At 32.9% G+C, this 19,195-nt stretch overlaps 1 protein-coding gene across 1 annotated transcript; it reads right to left on the reverse strand.

The window, feature by feature from the left end:
- Positions 1–16,896: 16,896 nt before the first annotated feature.
- LOC136349744 (uncharacterized) lies at positions 16,897–18,114 on the reverse strand. Its single transcript, XM_066301469.1, has one exon. It carries the CDS (start codon positions 18,112–18,114, stop codon positions 16,897–16,899), a length of 1,218 nt encoding a protein of 405 aa, XP_066157566.1.
- Between the last annotated feature and the right edge of the window lie 1,081 nt (positions 18,115–19,195).

A 19,195-nucleotide genomic window follows, 5' to 3' on the forward strand; every position in this document is an offset into this window, starting at 1 on the left:
AGTTATCCAGATTCAAAGTTTGAAAAGTCAAAAAAGTTGTGTGTTTGAGCACATAAAGTTCTATTTTTCTTGGAATTTCAACAAGATGCAATCATGATGTGTTATAACATCTTCAAAATCTCGTCGAGCTGAGTAATTTGACACTTTGTTTAACAAATTTGATCCTCATTTGCCGAAGTTATCGAGATTCAAAGTTTGAAAAGTCAAAAAAGTTGTGTGTTTGAGCACATAAAGTACTATTTTTCTTGGAAATTCAACAAGATGCAATCATGATGTGTAGTAACATCTTCAAAATCTCGTCGAGCTGAGTAATTTGACACTTTATTTAACAAATTTGATCCTCATTTGCCGAAGTTATCGAGATTCAAAATTTGAAAAGTCAAAAAAGTTGTGTGTTTGAGCACTTAAAGTACTATTTTTCTTGGAAATTCAACAAGATGCAATCCAGATGTGTTATAACATCTTCAAAATCTCGTCGAGCTGAGTAATTTGACACTTTTTTTAACAAATTTGATCCTCATTTGCCGAAGTTATCGAGCTACAAATTTTGAAAAGTCACCAATGTTGTGTGTTTTAGCACATAAAGTACTATTTTTCTTGGAAATTCAACAAGATGCAATCATGATGTGTAGTAACATCTTCAAAATCTCGTCGAGCTGAGTAATTTGACACTTTGTTTAACAAATTTGTTCCTAATTTGCCGAAGTTATCGAGCTACAAATTTTGAAAAGTCACAAAAGTTGTGTGTTTTAGCACATAAAGTACTATTTTTCTTGGAAACTCAACAAGATGCAATCATGATGTATTGTTCATTTTCCAAATCTCGTCGAGCTGAGTAATTTGACACTTTGTTTAACAAATTTGGAAATCCTTTGCCGAAGTTATCGAGATTCAAAGTTTGAAAAGTCACAAAAGTTGTGTGTTTGAGCACATAAAGTTCTATTTTTCTTGGAATTTCAACAAGATGCAATCATGATGTGTAGTAACATCTTCAAAATCTCGTCGAGCTGAGTAATTTGACACTTTGTTTAACAAATTTATTCCTAATTTGCCGAAGTTATCGAGCTACAAATTTTGAAAAGTCACAAAAGTTGTGTGTTTTAGCACATAAAGTACTATTTTTCTTGGAAACTCAACAAGATGCAATCATGATGTATTGTTCATTTTCCAAATCTCGTCGAGCTGAGTAATTTGACACTTTGTTTAACAAATTTGGAAATCCTTTGCCGAAGTTATCGAGATTCAAAGTTTGAAAAGTCACAAAAGTTGTGTGTTTGAGCACATAAAGTTCTATTTTTCTAGGAAATTCAACAAGATGCAATCATGATGTGTAGTAACATCTTCAAAATCTCGTCGAGCTGAGTAATTTGACACTTTGTTTAACAAATTTATTCCTCATTTGCCGAAGTTATCGAGCTACAAATTTTGAAAAGTCACAAAAGTTGTGTGTTTGAGCACTTAAAGTACTATTTTTCTTGGAAATTCAACAAGATGCAATCATGATGTGTTGTAACATCTTCAAAATCTCGTCGAGCTGAGTAATTTGACACTTTGTTTAACTAGTTTGATCCTCATTTGCCGAAGTTATCGACCCACCAAATTTGAAAAGTCAAAAAAGTTGTGTGTTTGACCACATAATATACTATTTTTCTTGGAAATCCAACAAGATGCAATAATGAGTTGTTGTGTCATCCTAAAGATCTCGTAGAGCTGATTAATTTGACACTTTGTTTAAGAAGTTTGGTCCTCATTTGCCGAAGTTATCGAGCTACTAAGTTTGAAAAGTCAAAAAAGTTGTGTGTTTGAGCACATAAAGTTCTATTTTTCTTGGAATTTCAACAAGATGCAATCATGATATGTTATAACATCTTCAAAATCTCGTCGAGCTGAGTAATTTGACACTTTGTTTAACAAATTTGGTCCTCATTTGCCGAAGTTATCGAGATTCAAAATTTGAAAAGTCAAAAAAGTTGTGTGTTTGAGCACTTAAAGTACTATTTTTCTTGGAAATTCAACAAGATGCAATCCAGATGTGTTATAACATCTTCAAAATCTCGTCGAGCTGATCAATTTGGCACTTTGTTTAACAAATTTGGTCCTCATTTGCCGAAGTTATCGAGCTACAAATTTTGAAAAGTCACAGAAGTTGTGTGTTTTAGCACATAAAGTACTATTTTTCTTGGAAATTCAACAAGATGTAATCATGATGTATTGTTCATTTTCAAAATCTCTTCGAGCTGAGTAATTTGACACTTTGTTTAACAAATTTGGAAAACATTTGCCGAAGTTATCGAGATTCAAAGTTTGAAAAGTCAAAAAAGTTGTGTGTTTGAGCACATAAAGTTCTATTTTTCTTGGAATTTCAACAAGATGCAATCATGATGTGTAGTAACATCTTCAAAATCTCGTCGAGCTGAGTAATTTGACACTTTGTTTAACAAATTTAATCCTCATTTGCCGAAGATATCGAGCTACAAATTTTGAAAAGTCACAAAAGTTTTGTGTTTGAGCACATAAAGTACTATTTTTCTTAGAAATTCCACAAGATGCAATCATGATGTGTAGTAACATCTTCAAAATCTCGTCGAGCTGAGTAATTTGACACTTTGTTTAACAAATTTAATCCTCATTTGCCGAAGTTATCGAGCTACAAATTTTGAAAAGTCACAAAAGTTGTGTGTTTGAGCACATAAAGTTCTATTTTTCTTGGACTTTCAACAAGATGCAATCATGATGTGTTATAACATCTTCAAAATCTCGTCGAGCTGATCAATTTGGCACATTGTTTAACAAATTTGGTCCTCATTTGCCGAAGTTATCGAGCTACAAATTTTGAAAAGTCAAAAAGTTGTGTGTTTTAGCACATAAAGTACTATTTTTCTTGGAAATTCAACAAGATGCAATCATGATGTATTGTACATTTTCAAAATCTCGTCGAGCTGAGTATTTTGACACTTTGTTTAACAAATTTGGTCCTCATTTGCCGAAGTTATCGACCCACCAAATTCGAAAAGTCAAAAAAGTTGTATGTTTGACCACATAATATACTATTTTTCTTGGAAATCCAACAAGATGCAATAATGAGTTGTTGTGTCATCCTAAAGATCTCGTAGAGCTGATTAATTTGACACTTTGTTTAAGAAGTTTGGTCCTCATTTGCCGAAGTTATCGAGCTACTAAATTTGAAAAGTCAAAAAAGTTGTGTGTTTGAGCACATAAAGTTCTATTTTTCTTGGAATTTCAACAAGATGCAATCATGATGTGTTATAACATCTTCAAAATCTCGTCGAGCTGAGTAATTTGACACTTTGTTTAACAAATTTGGTCCTCATTTGCCGAAGTTATCGAGCTAGAAATTTTGAAAAGTCACAAAAGTTGTGTGTTTGAGCACATAAAGTTCTATTGTTCTTGGAAATTCAACAAGATGCAATCCAGATGTGTTATAACATCTTCAAAATCTCGTCGAGCTGATCAATTTGGCACTTTGTGTAACAAATTTGGTCCTCATTTGCCGAAGTTATCGAGCTACAAATTTTGAAAAGTCACAAAAGTTGTGTGTTTTAGCACATAAAGTACTATTTTTCTTGGAAATTCAACAAGATGCAATCCAGATGTGTTATAACATCTTCAAAATCTCGTCGAGCTGAGTAATTTGACACTTTTTTTAACAAATTTGATCCTCATTTGCCGAAGTTATCGAGCTACAAATTTTGAAAAGTCACAAAAGTTGTGTGTTTGAGCACATAAAGTACTATTTTTCTTAGACATTCTACAAGATGCAATCATGATGTGTTGTAACATCTTCAAAATCTCGTCGATCTGAGTAATTTGACACTTTGTTTAACAAATTTGGTCCTCATTTGCCGAAGTTATCGAGCTACAAATTTTGAAAAGTCACAAAAGTTGTGTGTTTTAGCACATAAAGTACTATTTTTCTTGGAAATTCAACAAGATGTAATCATGATGTATTGTTCATTTTCAAAATCTCGTCGAGCTGAGTAATTTGACACTTTTTTTAACAAATTTGGTCCTCATTTGCCGAAGTTATCGAGCTACAAATTTTGAAAAGTCACAAAAGTTGTGTGTTTTAGCACATAAAGTACTATTTTTCTTGGAAATTCAACAAGATGCAATCATGATGTGTTATAACATCTTCAAAATCTCGTCGAGCTGATCAATTTGGCACTTTGTTTAACAAATTTGGTCCTCATTTGCCGAAGTTATCGAGCTACAAATTTTGAAAAGTCACAAAAGTTGTGTGTTTTAGCACATAAAGTACTATTTTTCTTGGAAATTCAACAAGATGTAATCATGATGTATTGTTCATTTTCAAAATCTCGTCGAGCTGAGTAATTTGACACTTTGTTTAACAAATTTGGAAAACATTTGCCGAAGTTATCGAGATTCAAAGTTTGAAAAGTCACAAAAGTTGTGTGTTTGAGCACATAAAGTTCTATTTTTCTTGGAATTTCAACAAGATGCAATCATGATGTGTAGTAACATCTTCAAAATCTCGTCGAGCTGAGTAATTGGACACTTTGTTTAACAAATTTAATCCTCATTTGCCGAAGTTATCGAGCTACAAATTTTGAAAAGTCACAAAAGTTTTGTGTTTGAGCACTTAAAGTACTATTTTTCTTGGAAATTCAACAAGATACAATCATGATGTGTTGTAACATCTTCAAAATCTCGTCGAGCTGAGTAATTTGACACTTTGTTTAACAAGTTTGATCCTCATTTGCCGAAGTTATCGAGCTACAAAATTTGAAAAGTGAAAAAAGTTGTGAGTTTGAGCACATAAAGTACTATTTTTCTTGGAAATTCAACAAGATGCAATCATGATGTATTGTACATTTTCAGAATCTCGTCGAACTGAGTAATTTGACACTTTGTTTAACAAATTTGATCCTCATTTGCCGAAGTTATCGAGATTCAAAGTTTGAAAAGTAAAAAAAGTTGTGTGTTTGAGCACATAAAGTTCTATTTTTCTTGGACTTTCAACAAGATGCAATCATGATGTGTAGTAACATCTTCAAAATCTCGTCGAGCTGAGTAATTTGACACTTTGTTTAACAAATTTAATCCTCATTTGCCGAAGTTATCGAGCTACAAATTTTGAAAAGTCACAAAAGTTTTGTGTTTGAGCACTTAAAGTACTATTTTTCTTGGAAATTCAACAAGATACAATCATGATGTGTTGTAACATCTTCAAAATCTCGTCGAGCTGAGTAATTTGACACTTTGTATAACAAATTTGATCCTCATTTGCCGAAGTTATCGAGATTCAAAATTTGAAAAGTCAAAAAAGTTGTGTGTTTGAGCACTTAAAGTACTATTTTTCTTGGATATTCACAAGATGCAATCATGATGTGTTGTAACATCTTCAAAATCTCGTCGAGCTGAGTAATTTGACACTTTGTTTAACAAATTTAATCCTCATTTGCCGAAGTTATCGAGCTACAAATTTTGAAAAGTCACAAAAGTTGTGTGTTTTAGCACATAAAGTACTATTTTTCTTGGAAATTCAACAAGATGCAATCATGATGTGTAGTAACATCTTCAAAATCTCGTCGAGCTGAGTAATTTGACACTTTGTTTAACAAATTTGATCCTCATTTGCCGAAGTTATCGAGATTCAAAATTTGAAAAGTCAAAAAAGTTGTGTGTTTGAGCAATTAAAGTACTATTTTTCTTGGAAATTCAACAAGATGCAATCCAGATGTGTTATAACATCTTCAAAATCTCGTCGAGCTGATCAATTTGGCACTTTGTTTAACAAATTTGGTCCTCATTTGCCGAAGTTATCGAGCTACAAATTTTGAAAAGTCACAAAAGTTGTGTGTTTTAGCACATAAAGTACTATTTTTCTTTTAAATTCAACAAGATGCAATCATGATGTATTGTACATTTTCAAAATCTCGTCGAGCTGAGTAATTTGACACTTTGTTTAACAAATTTGATCCTCATTTGCCGAAGTTATCGAGCTACAAATTTTGAAAAGTCACAAAAGTTGTGTGTTTGAGCACATAAAGTTCTATTTTTCTTGGACTTTCCACAAGATGCAATCATGATGTGTTATAACATCTTCAAAATCTCGTCGAGCTGAGTAATTTGACACTTTGTATAACAAATTTGATCCTCATTTGCCGAAGTTATCCAGATTCAAAGTTTGAAAAGTCAAAAAAGTTGTGTGTTTGAGCACATAAAGTTCTATTTTTCTTGGAATTTCAACAAGATGCAATCATGATGTGTTATAACATCTTCAAAATCTCGTCGAGCTGAGTAATTTGACACTTTGTTTAACAAATTTGATCCTCATTTGCCGAAGTTATCGAGATTCAAAGTTTGAAAAGTCAAAAAAGTTGTGTGTTTGAGCACATAAAGTACTATTTTTCTTGGAAATTCAACAAGATGCAATCATGATGTGTAGTAACATCTTCAAAATCTCGTCGAGCTGAGTAATTTGACACTTTATTTAACAAATTTGATCCTCATTTGCCGAAGTTATCGAGATTCAAAATTTGAAAAGTCAAAAAAGTTGTGTGTTTGAGCACTTAAAGTACTATTTTTCTTGGAAATTCAACAAGATGCAATCCAGATGTGTTATAACATCTTCAAAATCTCGTCGAGCTGAGTAATTTGACACTTTTTTTAACAAATTTGATCCTCATTTGCCGAAGTTATCGAGCTACAAATTTTGAAAAGTCACCAATGTTGTGTGTTTTAGCACATAAAGTACTATTTTTCTTGGAAATTCAACTAGATGCAATCATGATGTATTGTTCATTTTCAAAATCTCGTCGAGCTGAGTAATTTGACACTTTGTTTAACAAATTTGGAAATCATTTGCCGAAGTTATCGAGATTCAAAGTTTGAAAAGTCACAAAAGTTGTGTGTTTGAGCACATAAAGTTCTATTTTTCTTGGACTTTCAACAAGATGCAATCATGATGTGTTATAACATCTTCAAAATCTCGTCGAGCTGAGTAATTTGACACTTTGTTTAAGAAGTTTGATCCTCATTTGCCGAAGTTATCGAGCTACAAATTTTGAAAAGTCACAAAAGTTGTGTGTTTTAGCACATAAAGTACTATTTTTCTTGGAAATTCAACAAGATGCAATCATGATGTGTTGTACATTTTCAAAATCTCGTCGAGCTGAGTAATTTGACACTTTGTTTAACAAATTTGGTCCTCATTTGCCGAAGTTATCGAGCTACTAAGTTTGAAAAGTCAAAAAAGTTGTGTGTTTGAGCACTTAAAGTACTATTTTTCTTGGAAATTCAACAAGATGCAATCATGTTGTGTTGTACATTTTCAAAATCTCGTCGAGCTGAGTAATTTGACACTTTGTTTAACAAATTTGGTCCTCATTTGCCGAAGTTATCGAGCTACTAAGTTTGAAAAGTTAAAAAAGTTGTGAGTTTGAGCACATAAAGTACTATTTTTCTTGGAAATTCAACAAGATGCAATCATGATGTGTAGTAATATCTTCAAAATCTCGTCGAGCTGAGTAATTTGACACTTTGTTTAACAAATTTGATCCTCATTTGCCGAAGTTATCGAGATTCAAAATTTGAAAAGTCACAAAAGTTGTGTGTTTGAGCACATAAAGTTCAATTTTTCTTGGAATTTCAACAAGATGCAATCATGATGTGTAGTAACATCTTCAAAATCTCGTCGAGCTGAGTAATTTGACACTTTGTTTAACAAATTTGATCCTCATTTGCCGAAGTTATCGAGATTCAAAATTTGAAAAGTCAAAAAAGTTGTGTGTTTGAGCAATTAAAGTACTATTTTTCTTGGAAATTCAACAAGATGCAATCCAGATGTGTTATAACATCTTCAAAATCTCGTCGAGCTGATCAATTTGGCACTTTGTTTAACAAATTTGGTCCTCATTTGCCGAAGTTATCGAGCTACAAATTTTGAAAAGTCACAAAAGTTGTGTGTTTTAGCACATAAAGTACTATTTTTCTTTTAAATTCAACAAGATGCAATCATGATGTATTGTACATTTTCAAAATCTCGTCGAGCTGAGTAATTTGACACTTTGTTTAACAAATTTGATCCTCATTTGCCGAAGTTATCGAGCTACAAATTTTGAAAAGTCACAAAAGTTGTGTGTTTGAGCACATAAAGTTCTATTTTTCTTGGACTTTCCACAAGATGCAATCATGATGTGTTATAACATCTTCAAAATCTCGTCGAGCTGAGTAATTTGACACTTTGTATAACAAATTTGATCCTCATTTGCCGAAGTTATCCAGATTCAAAGTTTGAAAAGTCAAAAAAGTTGTGTGTTTGAGCACATAAAGTTCTATTTTTCTTGGAATTTCAACAAGATGCAATCATGATGTGTTATAACATCTTCAAAATCTCGTCGAGCTGAGTAATTTGACACTTTGTTTAACAAATTTGATCCTCATTTGCCGAAGTTATCGAGATTCAAAGTTTGAAAAGTCAAAAAAGTTGTGTGTTTGAGCACATAAAGTACTATTTTTCTTGGAAATTCAACAAGATGCAATCATGATGTGTAGTAACATCTTCAAAATCTCGTCGAGCTGAGTAATTTGACACTTTATTTAACAAATTTGATCCTCATTTGCCGAAGTTATCGAGATTCAAAATTTGAAAAGTCAAAAAAGTTGTGTGTTTTAGCACATAAAGTACTATTTTTCTTGGAAATTCAACTAGATGCAATCATGATGTATTGTTCATTTTCAAAATCTCGTCGAGCTGAGTAATTTGACACTTTGTTTAACAAATTTGGAAATCATTTGCCGAAGTTATCGAGATTCAAAGTTTGAAAAGTCACAAAAGTTGTGTGTTTGAGCACATAAAGTTCTATTTTTCTTGGAATTTCAACAAGATGCAATCATGATGTGTAGTAACATCTTCAAAATCTCGTCGAGCTGAGTAATTTGACACTTTGTTTAACAAATTTATTCCTAATTTGCCGAAGTTATCGAGCTACAAATTTTGAAAAGTCACAAAAGTTGTGTGTTTTAGCACATAAAGTACTATTTTTCTTGGAAACTCAACAAGATGCAATCATGATGTATTGTTCATTTTCCAAATCTCGTCGAGCTGAGTAATTTGACACTTTGTTTAACAAATTTGGAAATCCTTTGCCGAAGTTATCGAGATTCAAAGTTTGAAAAGTCACAAAAGTTGTGTGTTTGAGCACATAAAGTTCTATTTTTCTAGGAAATTCAACAAGATGCAATCATGATGTGTAGTAACATCTTCAAAATCTCGTCGAGCTGAGTAATTTGACACTTTGTTTAACAAATTTGATCCTCATTTGCCGAAGTTATCGAGATTCAAAATTTGAAAAGTCAAAAAAGTTGTGTGTTTGAGCACTTAAAGTACTATTTTTCTTGGAAATTCAACAAGATGCAATCATGATGTGTTGTACATTTTCAAAATCTCGTCGAGCTGAGTATTTTGACACTTTGTTTAACAAATTTGGTCCTCATTTGCCGAAGTTATCGACCCACCAAATTTGAAAAGTGAAAAAAGTTGTGAGTTTGAGCACATAAAGTACTATTTTTCTTGGAAATTCAACAAGATGCAATCATGATGTGTTATAACATCTTCAAAATCTCGTCGAGCTGAGTAATTTGACACTTTGTTTAACAAATTTGATCCTCATTTGCCGAAGTTATCGACCTACAAAATTTGAAAAGTCAAAAAATTTGTGTGTTTTAGCACATAAAGTACTATTTTTCTTAGAAATTCCACAAGATGCAATCATGATGTGTTATAACATCTTCACAATCTCGTAGAGCTGAGTAATTTGACACTTTGTTTAACAAATTTGATCCTCATTTGCCGAAGTTATCGAGCTACAAATTTTGAAAAGTCACAAAAGTTGTGTGGTTGAGCACATAAAGTACTATTTTTCTTGGAAATTCAACAAGATGCAATCCAGATGTGTTATAACATCTTCAAAGTCTCGCCGAGCTGAGTAACTTGACACTTTTTTTCACAAATTTGATCCTCATTTGCCGAAGTTATCGAGATTCAAAGTTTGAAAAGTCAAAAAAGTTGTGTGTTTGAGCACATAAAGTACTATTTTTCTTGGAAATTCAACAAGATGCAATCATGATGTGTAGTAACATCTTCAAAATCTCGTCGAGCTGAGTAATTTGACACTTTGTTTAACAAATTTGATCCTCATTTGCCGAAGTTATCGAGATTCAAAATTTGAAAAGTCAAAAAAGTTGTGTGTTTGAGCACTTAAAGTACTATTTTTCTTGGAAATTCAACAAGATGCAATCATGATGTGTTGTACATTTTCAAAATCTCGTCGAGCTGAGTAATTTGACACTTTGTTTAACAAATTTGATCCTCATTTGCCGAAGTTATCGAGATTCAAAATTTGAAAAGTCAAAAAAGTTGTGTGTTTGAGCACTTAAAGTACTATTTTTCTTGGAAATTCAACAAGATGCAATCATGATGTGTTTTACATTTTCAAAATCTCGTCGAGCTGAGTAATTTGACACTTTGTTTAACAAATTTGATCCTCATTTGCCGAAGTTATCGAGATTCAAAGTTTGAAAAGTAAAAAAAGTTGTGTGTTTGAGCACATAAAGTTCTATTTTTCTTGGACTTTCAACAAGATGCAATCATGATGTGTTATAACATCTTCAAAATCTCGTCGAGCTGAGTAATTTGACACTTTGTTTAAGAAGTTTGATCCTCATTTGCCGAAGTTATCGAGCTACAAATTTTGAAAAGTCACAAAAGTTGTGTGTTTTAGCACATAAAGTACTATTTTTCTTGGAAATTCAACAAGATGCAATCATGATGTGTTGTACATTTTCAAAATCTCGTCGAGCTGAGTAATTTGACACTTTGTTTAACAAATTTGGTCCTCATTTGCCGAAGTTATCGAGCTACTAAGTTTGAAAAGTCAAAAAAGTTGTGTGTTTGAGCACTTAAAGTACTATTTTTCTTGGAAATTCAACAAGATGCAATCATGTTGTGTTGTACATTTTCAAAATCTCGTCGAGCTGAGTAATTTGACACTTTGTTTAACAAATTTGGTCCTCATTTGCCGAAGTTATCGAGCTACTAAGTTTGAAAAGTTAAAAAAGTTGTGAGTTTGAGCACATAAAGTACTATTTTTCTTGGAAATTCAACAAGATGCAATCATGATGTGTAGTAATATCTTCAAAATCTCGTCGAGCTGAGTAATTTGACACTTTGTTTAACAAATTTGATCCTCATTTGCCGAAGTTATCGAGATTCAAAATTTGAAAAGTCACAAAAGTTGTGTGTTTGAGCACATAAAGTTCAATTTTTCTTGGAATTTCAACAAGATGCAATCATGATGTGTAGTAACATCTTCAAAATCTCGTCGAGCTGAGTAATTTGACACTTTGTTTAACAAATTTGATCCTCATTTGCCGAAGTTATCGAGATTCAAAATTTGAAAAGTCAAAAAAGTTGTGTGTTTGAGCAATTAAAGTACTATTTTTCTTGGAAATTCAACAAGATGCAATCCAGATGTGTTATAACATCTTCAAAATCTCGTCGAGCTGATCAATTTGGCACTTTGTTTAACAAATTTGGTCCTCATTTGCCGAAGTTATCGAGCTACAAATTTTGAAAAGTCACAAAAGTTGTGTGTTTTAGCACATAAAGTACTATTTTTCTTTTAAATTCAACAAGATGCAATCATGATGTATTGTACATTTTCAAAATCTCGTCGAGCTGAGTAATTTGACACTTTGTTTAACAAATTTGATCCTCATTTGCCGAAGTTATCGAGCTACAAATTTTGAAAAGTCACAAAAGTTGTGTGTTTGAGCACATAAAGTTCTATTTTTCTTGGACTTTCCACAAGATGCAATCATGATGTGTTATAACATCTTCAAAATCTCGTCGAGCTGAGTAATTTGACACTTTGTATAACAAATTTGATCCTCATTTGCCGAAGTTATCCAGATTCAAAGTTTGAAAAGTCAAAAAAGTTGTGTGTTTGAGCACATAAAGTTCTATTTTTCTTGGAATTTCAACAAGATGCAATCATGATGTGTTATAACATCTTCAAAATCTCGTCGAGCTGAGTAATTTGACACTTTGTATAACAAATTTGATCCTCATTTGCCGAAGTTATCCAGATTCAAAGTTTGAAAAGTCAAAAAAGTTGTGTGTTTGAGCACATAAAGTTCTATTTTTCTTGGAAATTCAACTAGATGCAATCATGATGTATTGTTCATTTTCAAAATCTCGTCGAGCTGAGTAATTTGACACTTTGTTTAACAAATTTGGAAATCATTTGCCGAAGTTATCGAGATTCAAAGTTTGAAAAGTCACAAAAGTTGTGTGTTTTAGCACATAAAGTTCTATTTTTCTTGGAATTTCAACAAGATGCAATCATGATGTGTAGTAACATCTTCAAAATCTCGTCGAGCTGAGTAATTTGACACTTTGTTTAACAAATTTATTCCTAATTTGCCGAAGTTATCGAGCTACAAATTTTGAAAAGTCACAAAAGTTGTGTGTTTTAGCACATAAAGTACTATTTTTCTTGGAAACTCAACAAGATGCAATCATGATGTATTGTTCATTTTCCAAATCTCGTCGAGCTGAGTAATTTGACACTTTGTTTAACAAATTTGGAAATCCTTTGCCGAAGTTATCGAGATTCAAAGTTTGAAAAGTCACAAAAGTTGTGTGTTTGAGCACATAAAGTTCTATTTTTCTAGGAAATTCAACAAGATGCAATCATGATGTGTAGTAACATCTTCAAAATCTCGTCGAGCTGAGTAATTTGACACTTTGTTTAACAAATTTGATCCTCATTTGCCGAAGTTATCGAGATTCAAAATTTGAAAAGTCAAAAAAGTTGTGTGTTTGAGCACTTAAAGTACTATTTTTCTTGGAAATTCAACAAGATGCAATCATGATGTATTGTACATTTTCAGAATCTCGTCGAGCTGAGTAATTTGACACTTTGTTTAACAAATTTGATCCTCATTTGCCGAAGTTATCGACCCACCAAATTTGAAAAGTGAAAAAAGTTGTGAGTTTGAGCACATAAAGTACTATTTTTCTTGGAAATTCAACAAGATGCAATCATGATGTGTTATAACATCTTCAAAATCTCGTCGAGCTGAGTAATTTGACACTTTGTTTAACAAATTTGATCCTCATTTGCCGAAGTTATCGAGCTACAAATTTTGAAAAGTCACAAAAGTTGTGTGTTTTAGCACATAAAGTACTATTTTTCTTGGAAATTCAACAAGATGCAATCATGATGTATTGTACATTTTCAGAATCTCGTCGAGCTGAGTAATTTGACACTTTGTTTAACAAATTTGATCCTCATTTGCCGAAGTTATCGACCTACAAAATTTGAAAAGTCAAAAAATTTGTGTGTTTTAGCACATAAAGTACTATTTTTCTTAGAAATTCCACAAGATGCAATCATGATGTGTTATAACATCTTCACAATCTCGTAGAGCTGAGTAATTTGACACTTTGTTTAACAAATTTGATCCTCATTTGCCGAAGTTATCGAGCTACAAATTTTGAAAAGTCACAAAAGTTGTGTGGTTGAGCACATAAAGTACTATTTTTCTTGGAAATTCAACAAGATGCAATCCAGATGTGTTATAACATCTTCAAAGTCTCGCCGAGCTGAGTAACTTGACACTTTTTTTCACAAATTTGATCCTCATTTGCCGAAGTTATCGAGATTCAAAGTTTGAAAAGTCAAAAAAGTTGTGTGTTTGAGCACATAAAGTACTATTTTTCTTGGAAATTCAACAAGATGCAATCATGATGTGTAGTAACATCTTCAAAATCTCGTCGAGCTGAGTAATTTGACACTTTGTTTAACAAATTTGATCCTCATTTGCCGAAGTTATCGAGATTCAAAATTTGAAAAGTCAAAAAAGTTGTGTGTTTGAGCACTTAAAGTACTATTTTTCTTGGAAATTCAACAAGATGCAATCATGATGTGTTGTACATTTTCAAAATCTCGTCGAGCTGAGTAATTTGACACTTTGTTTAACAAATTTGATCCTCATTTGCCGAAGTTATCGAGATTCAAAATTTGAAAAGTCAAAAAAGTTGTGTGTTTGAGCACTTAAAGTACTATTTTTCTTGGAAATTCAACAAGATGCAATCATGATGTGTTTTACATTTTCAAAATCTCGTCGATCTGAGTAATTTGACACTTTGTTTAACAAATTTGATCCTCATTTGCCGAAGTTATCGAGATTCAAAGTTTGAAAAGTAAAAAAAGTTGTGTGTTTGAGCACATAAAGTTCTATTTTTCTTGGACTTTCAACAAGATGCAATCATGATGTGTTATAACATCTTCAAAATCTCGTCGAGCTGAGTAATTTGACACTTTGTTTAAGAAGTTTGATCCTCATTTGCCGAAGTTATCGAGCTACAAATTTTGAAAAGTCACAAAAGTTGTGTGTTTTAGCACATAAAGTACTATTTTTCTTGGAAATTCAACAAGATGCAATCATGATGTGTTGTACATTTTCAAAATCTCGTCGAGCTGAGTAATTTGACACTTTGTTTAACAAATTTGGTCCTCATTTGCCGAAGTTATCGAGCTACTAAGTTTGAAAAGTCAAAAAAGTTGTGTGTTTGAGCACTTAAAGTACTATTTTTCTTGGAAATTCAACAAGATGCAATCATGTTGTGTTGTACATTTTCAAAATCTCGTCGAGCTGAGTAATTTGACACTTTGTTTAACAAATTTGGTCCTCATTTGCCGAAGTTATCGAGCTACTAAGTTTGAAAAGTTAAAAAAGTTGTGAGTTTGAGCACATAAAGTACTATTTTTCTTGGAAATTCAACAAGATGCAATCATGATGTGTAGTAATATCTTCAAAATCTCGTCGAGCTGAGTAATTTGACACTTTGTTTAACAAATTTGATCCTCATTTGCCGAAGTTATCGAGATTCAAAATTTGAAAAGTCACAAAAGTTGTGTGTTTGAGCACATAAAGTTCAATTTTTCTTGGAATTTCAACAAGATGCAATCATGATGTGTAGTAACATCTTCAAAATCTCGTCGAGCTGAGTAATTTGACACTTTGTTTAACAAATTTGATCCTCATTTGCCGAAGTTATCGAGATTCAAAATTTGAAAAGTCAAAAAAGTTGTGTGTTTGAGCACTTAAAGTACTATTTTTCTTGGAAATTCAACAAGATGCAATCCAGATGTGTTATAACATCTTCAAAATCTCGTCGAGCTGATCAATTTGGCACTTTGTTTAACAAATTTGGTCCTCATTTGCCGAAGTTATCGAGCTACAAATTTTGAAAAGTCACAAAAGTTGTGTGTTTTAGCACATAAAGTACTATTTTTCTTTTAAATTCAACAAGATGCAAAGTAGTAGAGCAATGCGGGTTCTGGCTCAATAGCGTTAGCGTGAGTGGGTAATTAATACCCGTTAACGGTAACGTTATTGCGCCAGTGGCGGGTTCAATAGCGTTAGCGTGAGTGGGGTAATTAATACCCGTTAACGGTAACGTTATTGCGCCAGGGGCGGGTTCTGGTTATTGCGTTAGGGGCAAAGCGGGTTGTAGTTCAATAACGTTAGCGTAAGTGGGTAATTAATGCCCGTTAACGGTAACGTTATTGCTTCAGGTTTAAATGAAAAAAGTTGTGCCGAAGGAGGAGGATTGGAACCCGGTAGCATTGGGTTGAGAGATTGGTTTGAATTCCGAGTCGGCTAGAACGGGCTGTTTGTTTATTTGGTTTAATGTGGTATATGTGTGTGTGTTACTAAAAGACCCTTATCTACTGTTGCTGCGCCGGCTGCTTGGGTAGTAAGCTGTGGGGCAGTAAGCTGTGGGAATTATCGAGTTGTTTGTGTGGGGTAAAAAAAAATCGAGTTCTGACATGTTGTGTTTGCGGTCACTATGATTATTATATAAGCAAATCATAGATGAGAATGGGTATTACGTAAACCGCTATAAAATGAAGATCCTAGCCGTGGACATTCAAGGTTTTTATTTATCGAACGAATTGTTTTACGTGAAAGAGGTAGCGATTCGAGATGGTGTAAGAACAAGTCACTACTTGTTTAAATCGCCGGTACCATACGAATCGCTTTCCCGAAGGAACAAAAAATGTGTGAACCGCGCAACTAAATACATTCACGGACTTCATTATAACTCAGGATTTATTCCATCAGGTGAACTCGAGAAAATATTGATTGACAAACTATGTGGCTGTGATTATGTGTATGTGAGGGGGTGCAGATTAACGAAGTTTCTAGAAAGGATGCTAAAGTCCTCCTCCCCATATGAACACCCTCAACCACAACTCATAGACTTAGAAACATACAATTGGGGATGGGATCCTCTTCAATGCCAACAATATCCCATGTGTTTAGATCACATTGCCACTACAAATTTAATGTGTGCCGTAACCATTTGCAACAATATACACGATTGGATAGTCAGAAATTTGCCACTACCACCTTATACTATCAATAACTAATATACATATCAAACAAATTATAGATTCGAATTATTTCAATTCAGTTAATACTACGTACTGTACGTTGCAACATGAAGAATATATTGACCAAGTTTTTTGGTAGAAAATTGGATTTAGAAGATTGCACGATAGAGGAACTTGAATCGCTTCCACTCATTTTTTACCAGGAGATAGTTGAACCAATAGCATTGCTGAATATATGGGGAAAACTACCATATAACTATAGGAAGGATTTTATCGCAAGAACAAGACTACCATGTTTCGTTCACTACAACCATCCTGAATCTCAAACACATATTGATGGCCCGCCACCTCCCCAATCCAAATGTGCTATGTGTAAGAGAAATTTAAAGCGCTAAAATAAAAAAAAATGATGTAACAAAATTGTTGAAATAAATAATTTTTATTAATTTATTTTTCGTACAACTTCAGTAAGTGGTAATTGCTCTATTATACAATCGTGAATAATTGCGCAGTATCCTTTTGTGTTGGCAGGTATACCTTCTCTAGTTTCAATTTCCACCTTAACATCAATGGCCGATGATTTTATGCTTTCATCACGTCTCGAACAATCAATAACAAATAAAGCGTGTGTTTTGAAATCGGGAAAGTCTAGAAGCGTCTCTTTTCTTTCAGCAGAGTTAAAAAAACTTGAGGCAAATTCTGTGTAATTATAATAAACATCTGCGTAGTCATTATTAGTAAAATTTAAATTCATACGCTCATATGGGTAGTACTCCCCATTCAAAAACAGTCTGATGTCACTTATATTTAAGTTATCAAACAAGGTTATGTCTTTCATAGCTAGATTATTTCTGTTTGTATGAAATGCTACTATAATGTATCGAGGGCATTCTACAGTAGTTGTAGTTTTTACACACCAAATTTCCTTCGTTGAGTTCGCATTAAGACTTGGTAATTCGTGAAGTTCCCATTTTCGGAATGGGATTAAAATAGGCCTGTCTTCCTTTAGGGATTTAAGTAGCTCCACTTTGATAATATCGTTAGGAATGATATGTTTAACTTTTAACTCAATATTTTCTATTGTCAATTTAAATGTTGTGTCCTTTTTATCATTTCCAGTGATTAAAACACAGTTATTATCATTTCTTGATCGAACTAATCTCAAATTATGTCTCCCACTTATGGCTACTTGATAATCTTGACAAATGCCTAAAAAGTGGCTTAAGGGAATCCTCATATAAAAACTTCCATTTGTGTTAGTAGTAACATGATCTGGATAACTCCAACTAGCCGCCCTTAAACGATTTGAGTCATTTTTGTTGTAGCATAAATAACCTCGAATCAAACTAACAATACCAGGGTTTTTAACATGTTCTACTTCAATGCCATTTAGTTCGTAAGTAATAGAGTCGAAGAAGAATCCTGCTGCATTATTCACAAATTTAACATCACCTGACCCTTCCTTTTCAAGTTTTCCTTTAATTGATAAAGCAGCGTTGCACAATAGAACCCATGCATCGTTGCGGTTTACAGATATTTCAATAATATCATTGTTTTCGAATGACTTGATAAACGGTAAATAGGTCCGGAATTCGAGGTGGTTAATAGAATCATCATTTATAGGGTTTTTGTAAATATCTAAAATTTGGGCTGATAACATATCCGAGTGACTTTAAAAATAAACTGTTTATTCTGGTTAGTCTACCACGTAAGTTCTTGTTGCGTGAGCGTGGGCTCTGCAGATATGATACTGACCGCTTAAAATGAATTATATCTTTTTTATACGACCCCACAACTAAGACCATTTCTTTAATTCAAGTCGAATAATTATTTCCTCACCACAAAAGTTAACGCTATTAGAGTCTTGATCTAGAATCTGAAGTGTGATGTTATTTATATCTGACCTAATCACTGGTAAATAAATCAAGTTTCGAGGAATCTCATCGATAGCAAAGCCTGGGTCGCTGTTTATTGGGAATTCATAGATGGTGTGTGAAGGTTGACTGTTGTAATACGCTCCCTGAGTTATATTACTATCAATATGAATGGTTCGAACTTTAACTATATTAACTGGCAAATCTGATGTGTGTATATGTCCGGCTTTTAGAAGTTTCCTAGAGAATCCTAGAGTTTTTCCTAGCGATTTTTCTGGTCTAAAATCGATGTCAAAATTTTTATGAAAAATTTCACACTTTAATGTATTATTATTCGGTTTTAAGAAGAAGAACGCCTCTCCATCACCTTCTCTAATTATCTGGTTCCTGTTTAACTGCGGTGTAAACTGGTCTTGTAGGTTACTATTTATATCAGTAATTTCATAGACACCCGGTGGTATACTAATCGTTTTAGACACTCCGTTAACTAAATAATAAAACTTATTATTATCTTCATCAATATTAGGCACTGTATTATAAGAGTGAAATCCTATCAATGCTAACCCGTATTGACAATTAGGATCTAACTGTAAAGGTGTAGGAAAATCTATAGATAATATTGATGATCGACTCTTCACAGTGAAAATTAGAGACATAATTGTGTGTCTAAAGCATTTATTGCTCCTTATATAGAAAATATATACAAAGATGACCACAATTATAAGAATTAAATTTTTGATAACGCCTTTTATTATACATTATTTTGACGTCACGTCCAAAATAATTAACTAGTTCCTTAGGTGGTTTTAAGTGGCCAAAGCTATCAAAATACGTCACTATATCACCCCGTTTTAGATATGCTACCCA

This window comes from Euwallacea fornicatus, unplaced genomic scaffold, assembly GCF_040115645.1.
Source record: "Euwallacea fornicatus isolate EFF26 unplaced genomic scaffold, ASM4011564v1 scaffold_52, whole genome shotgun sequence".
Taxonomy (NCBI): domain Eukaryota; kingdom Metazoa; phylum Arthropoda; class Insecta; order Coleoptera; family Curculionidae; genus Euwallacea; species Euwallacea fornicatus.

Coding starts and splice junctions, on each gene's coding strand:
- LOC136349744 (XM_066301469.1), bottom strand. CDS start 18,114: ATGTTATCAGCCCAAATTTTAGATATTTACAAAAACCCTATAAATGAT.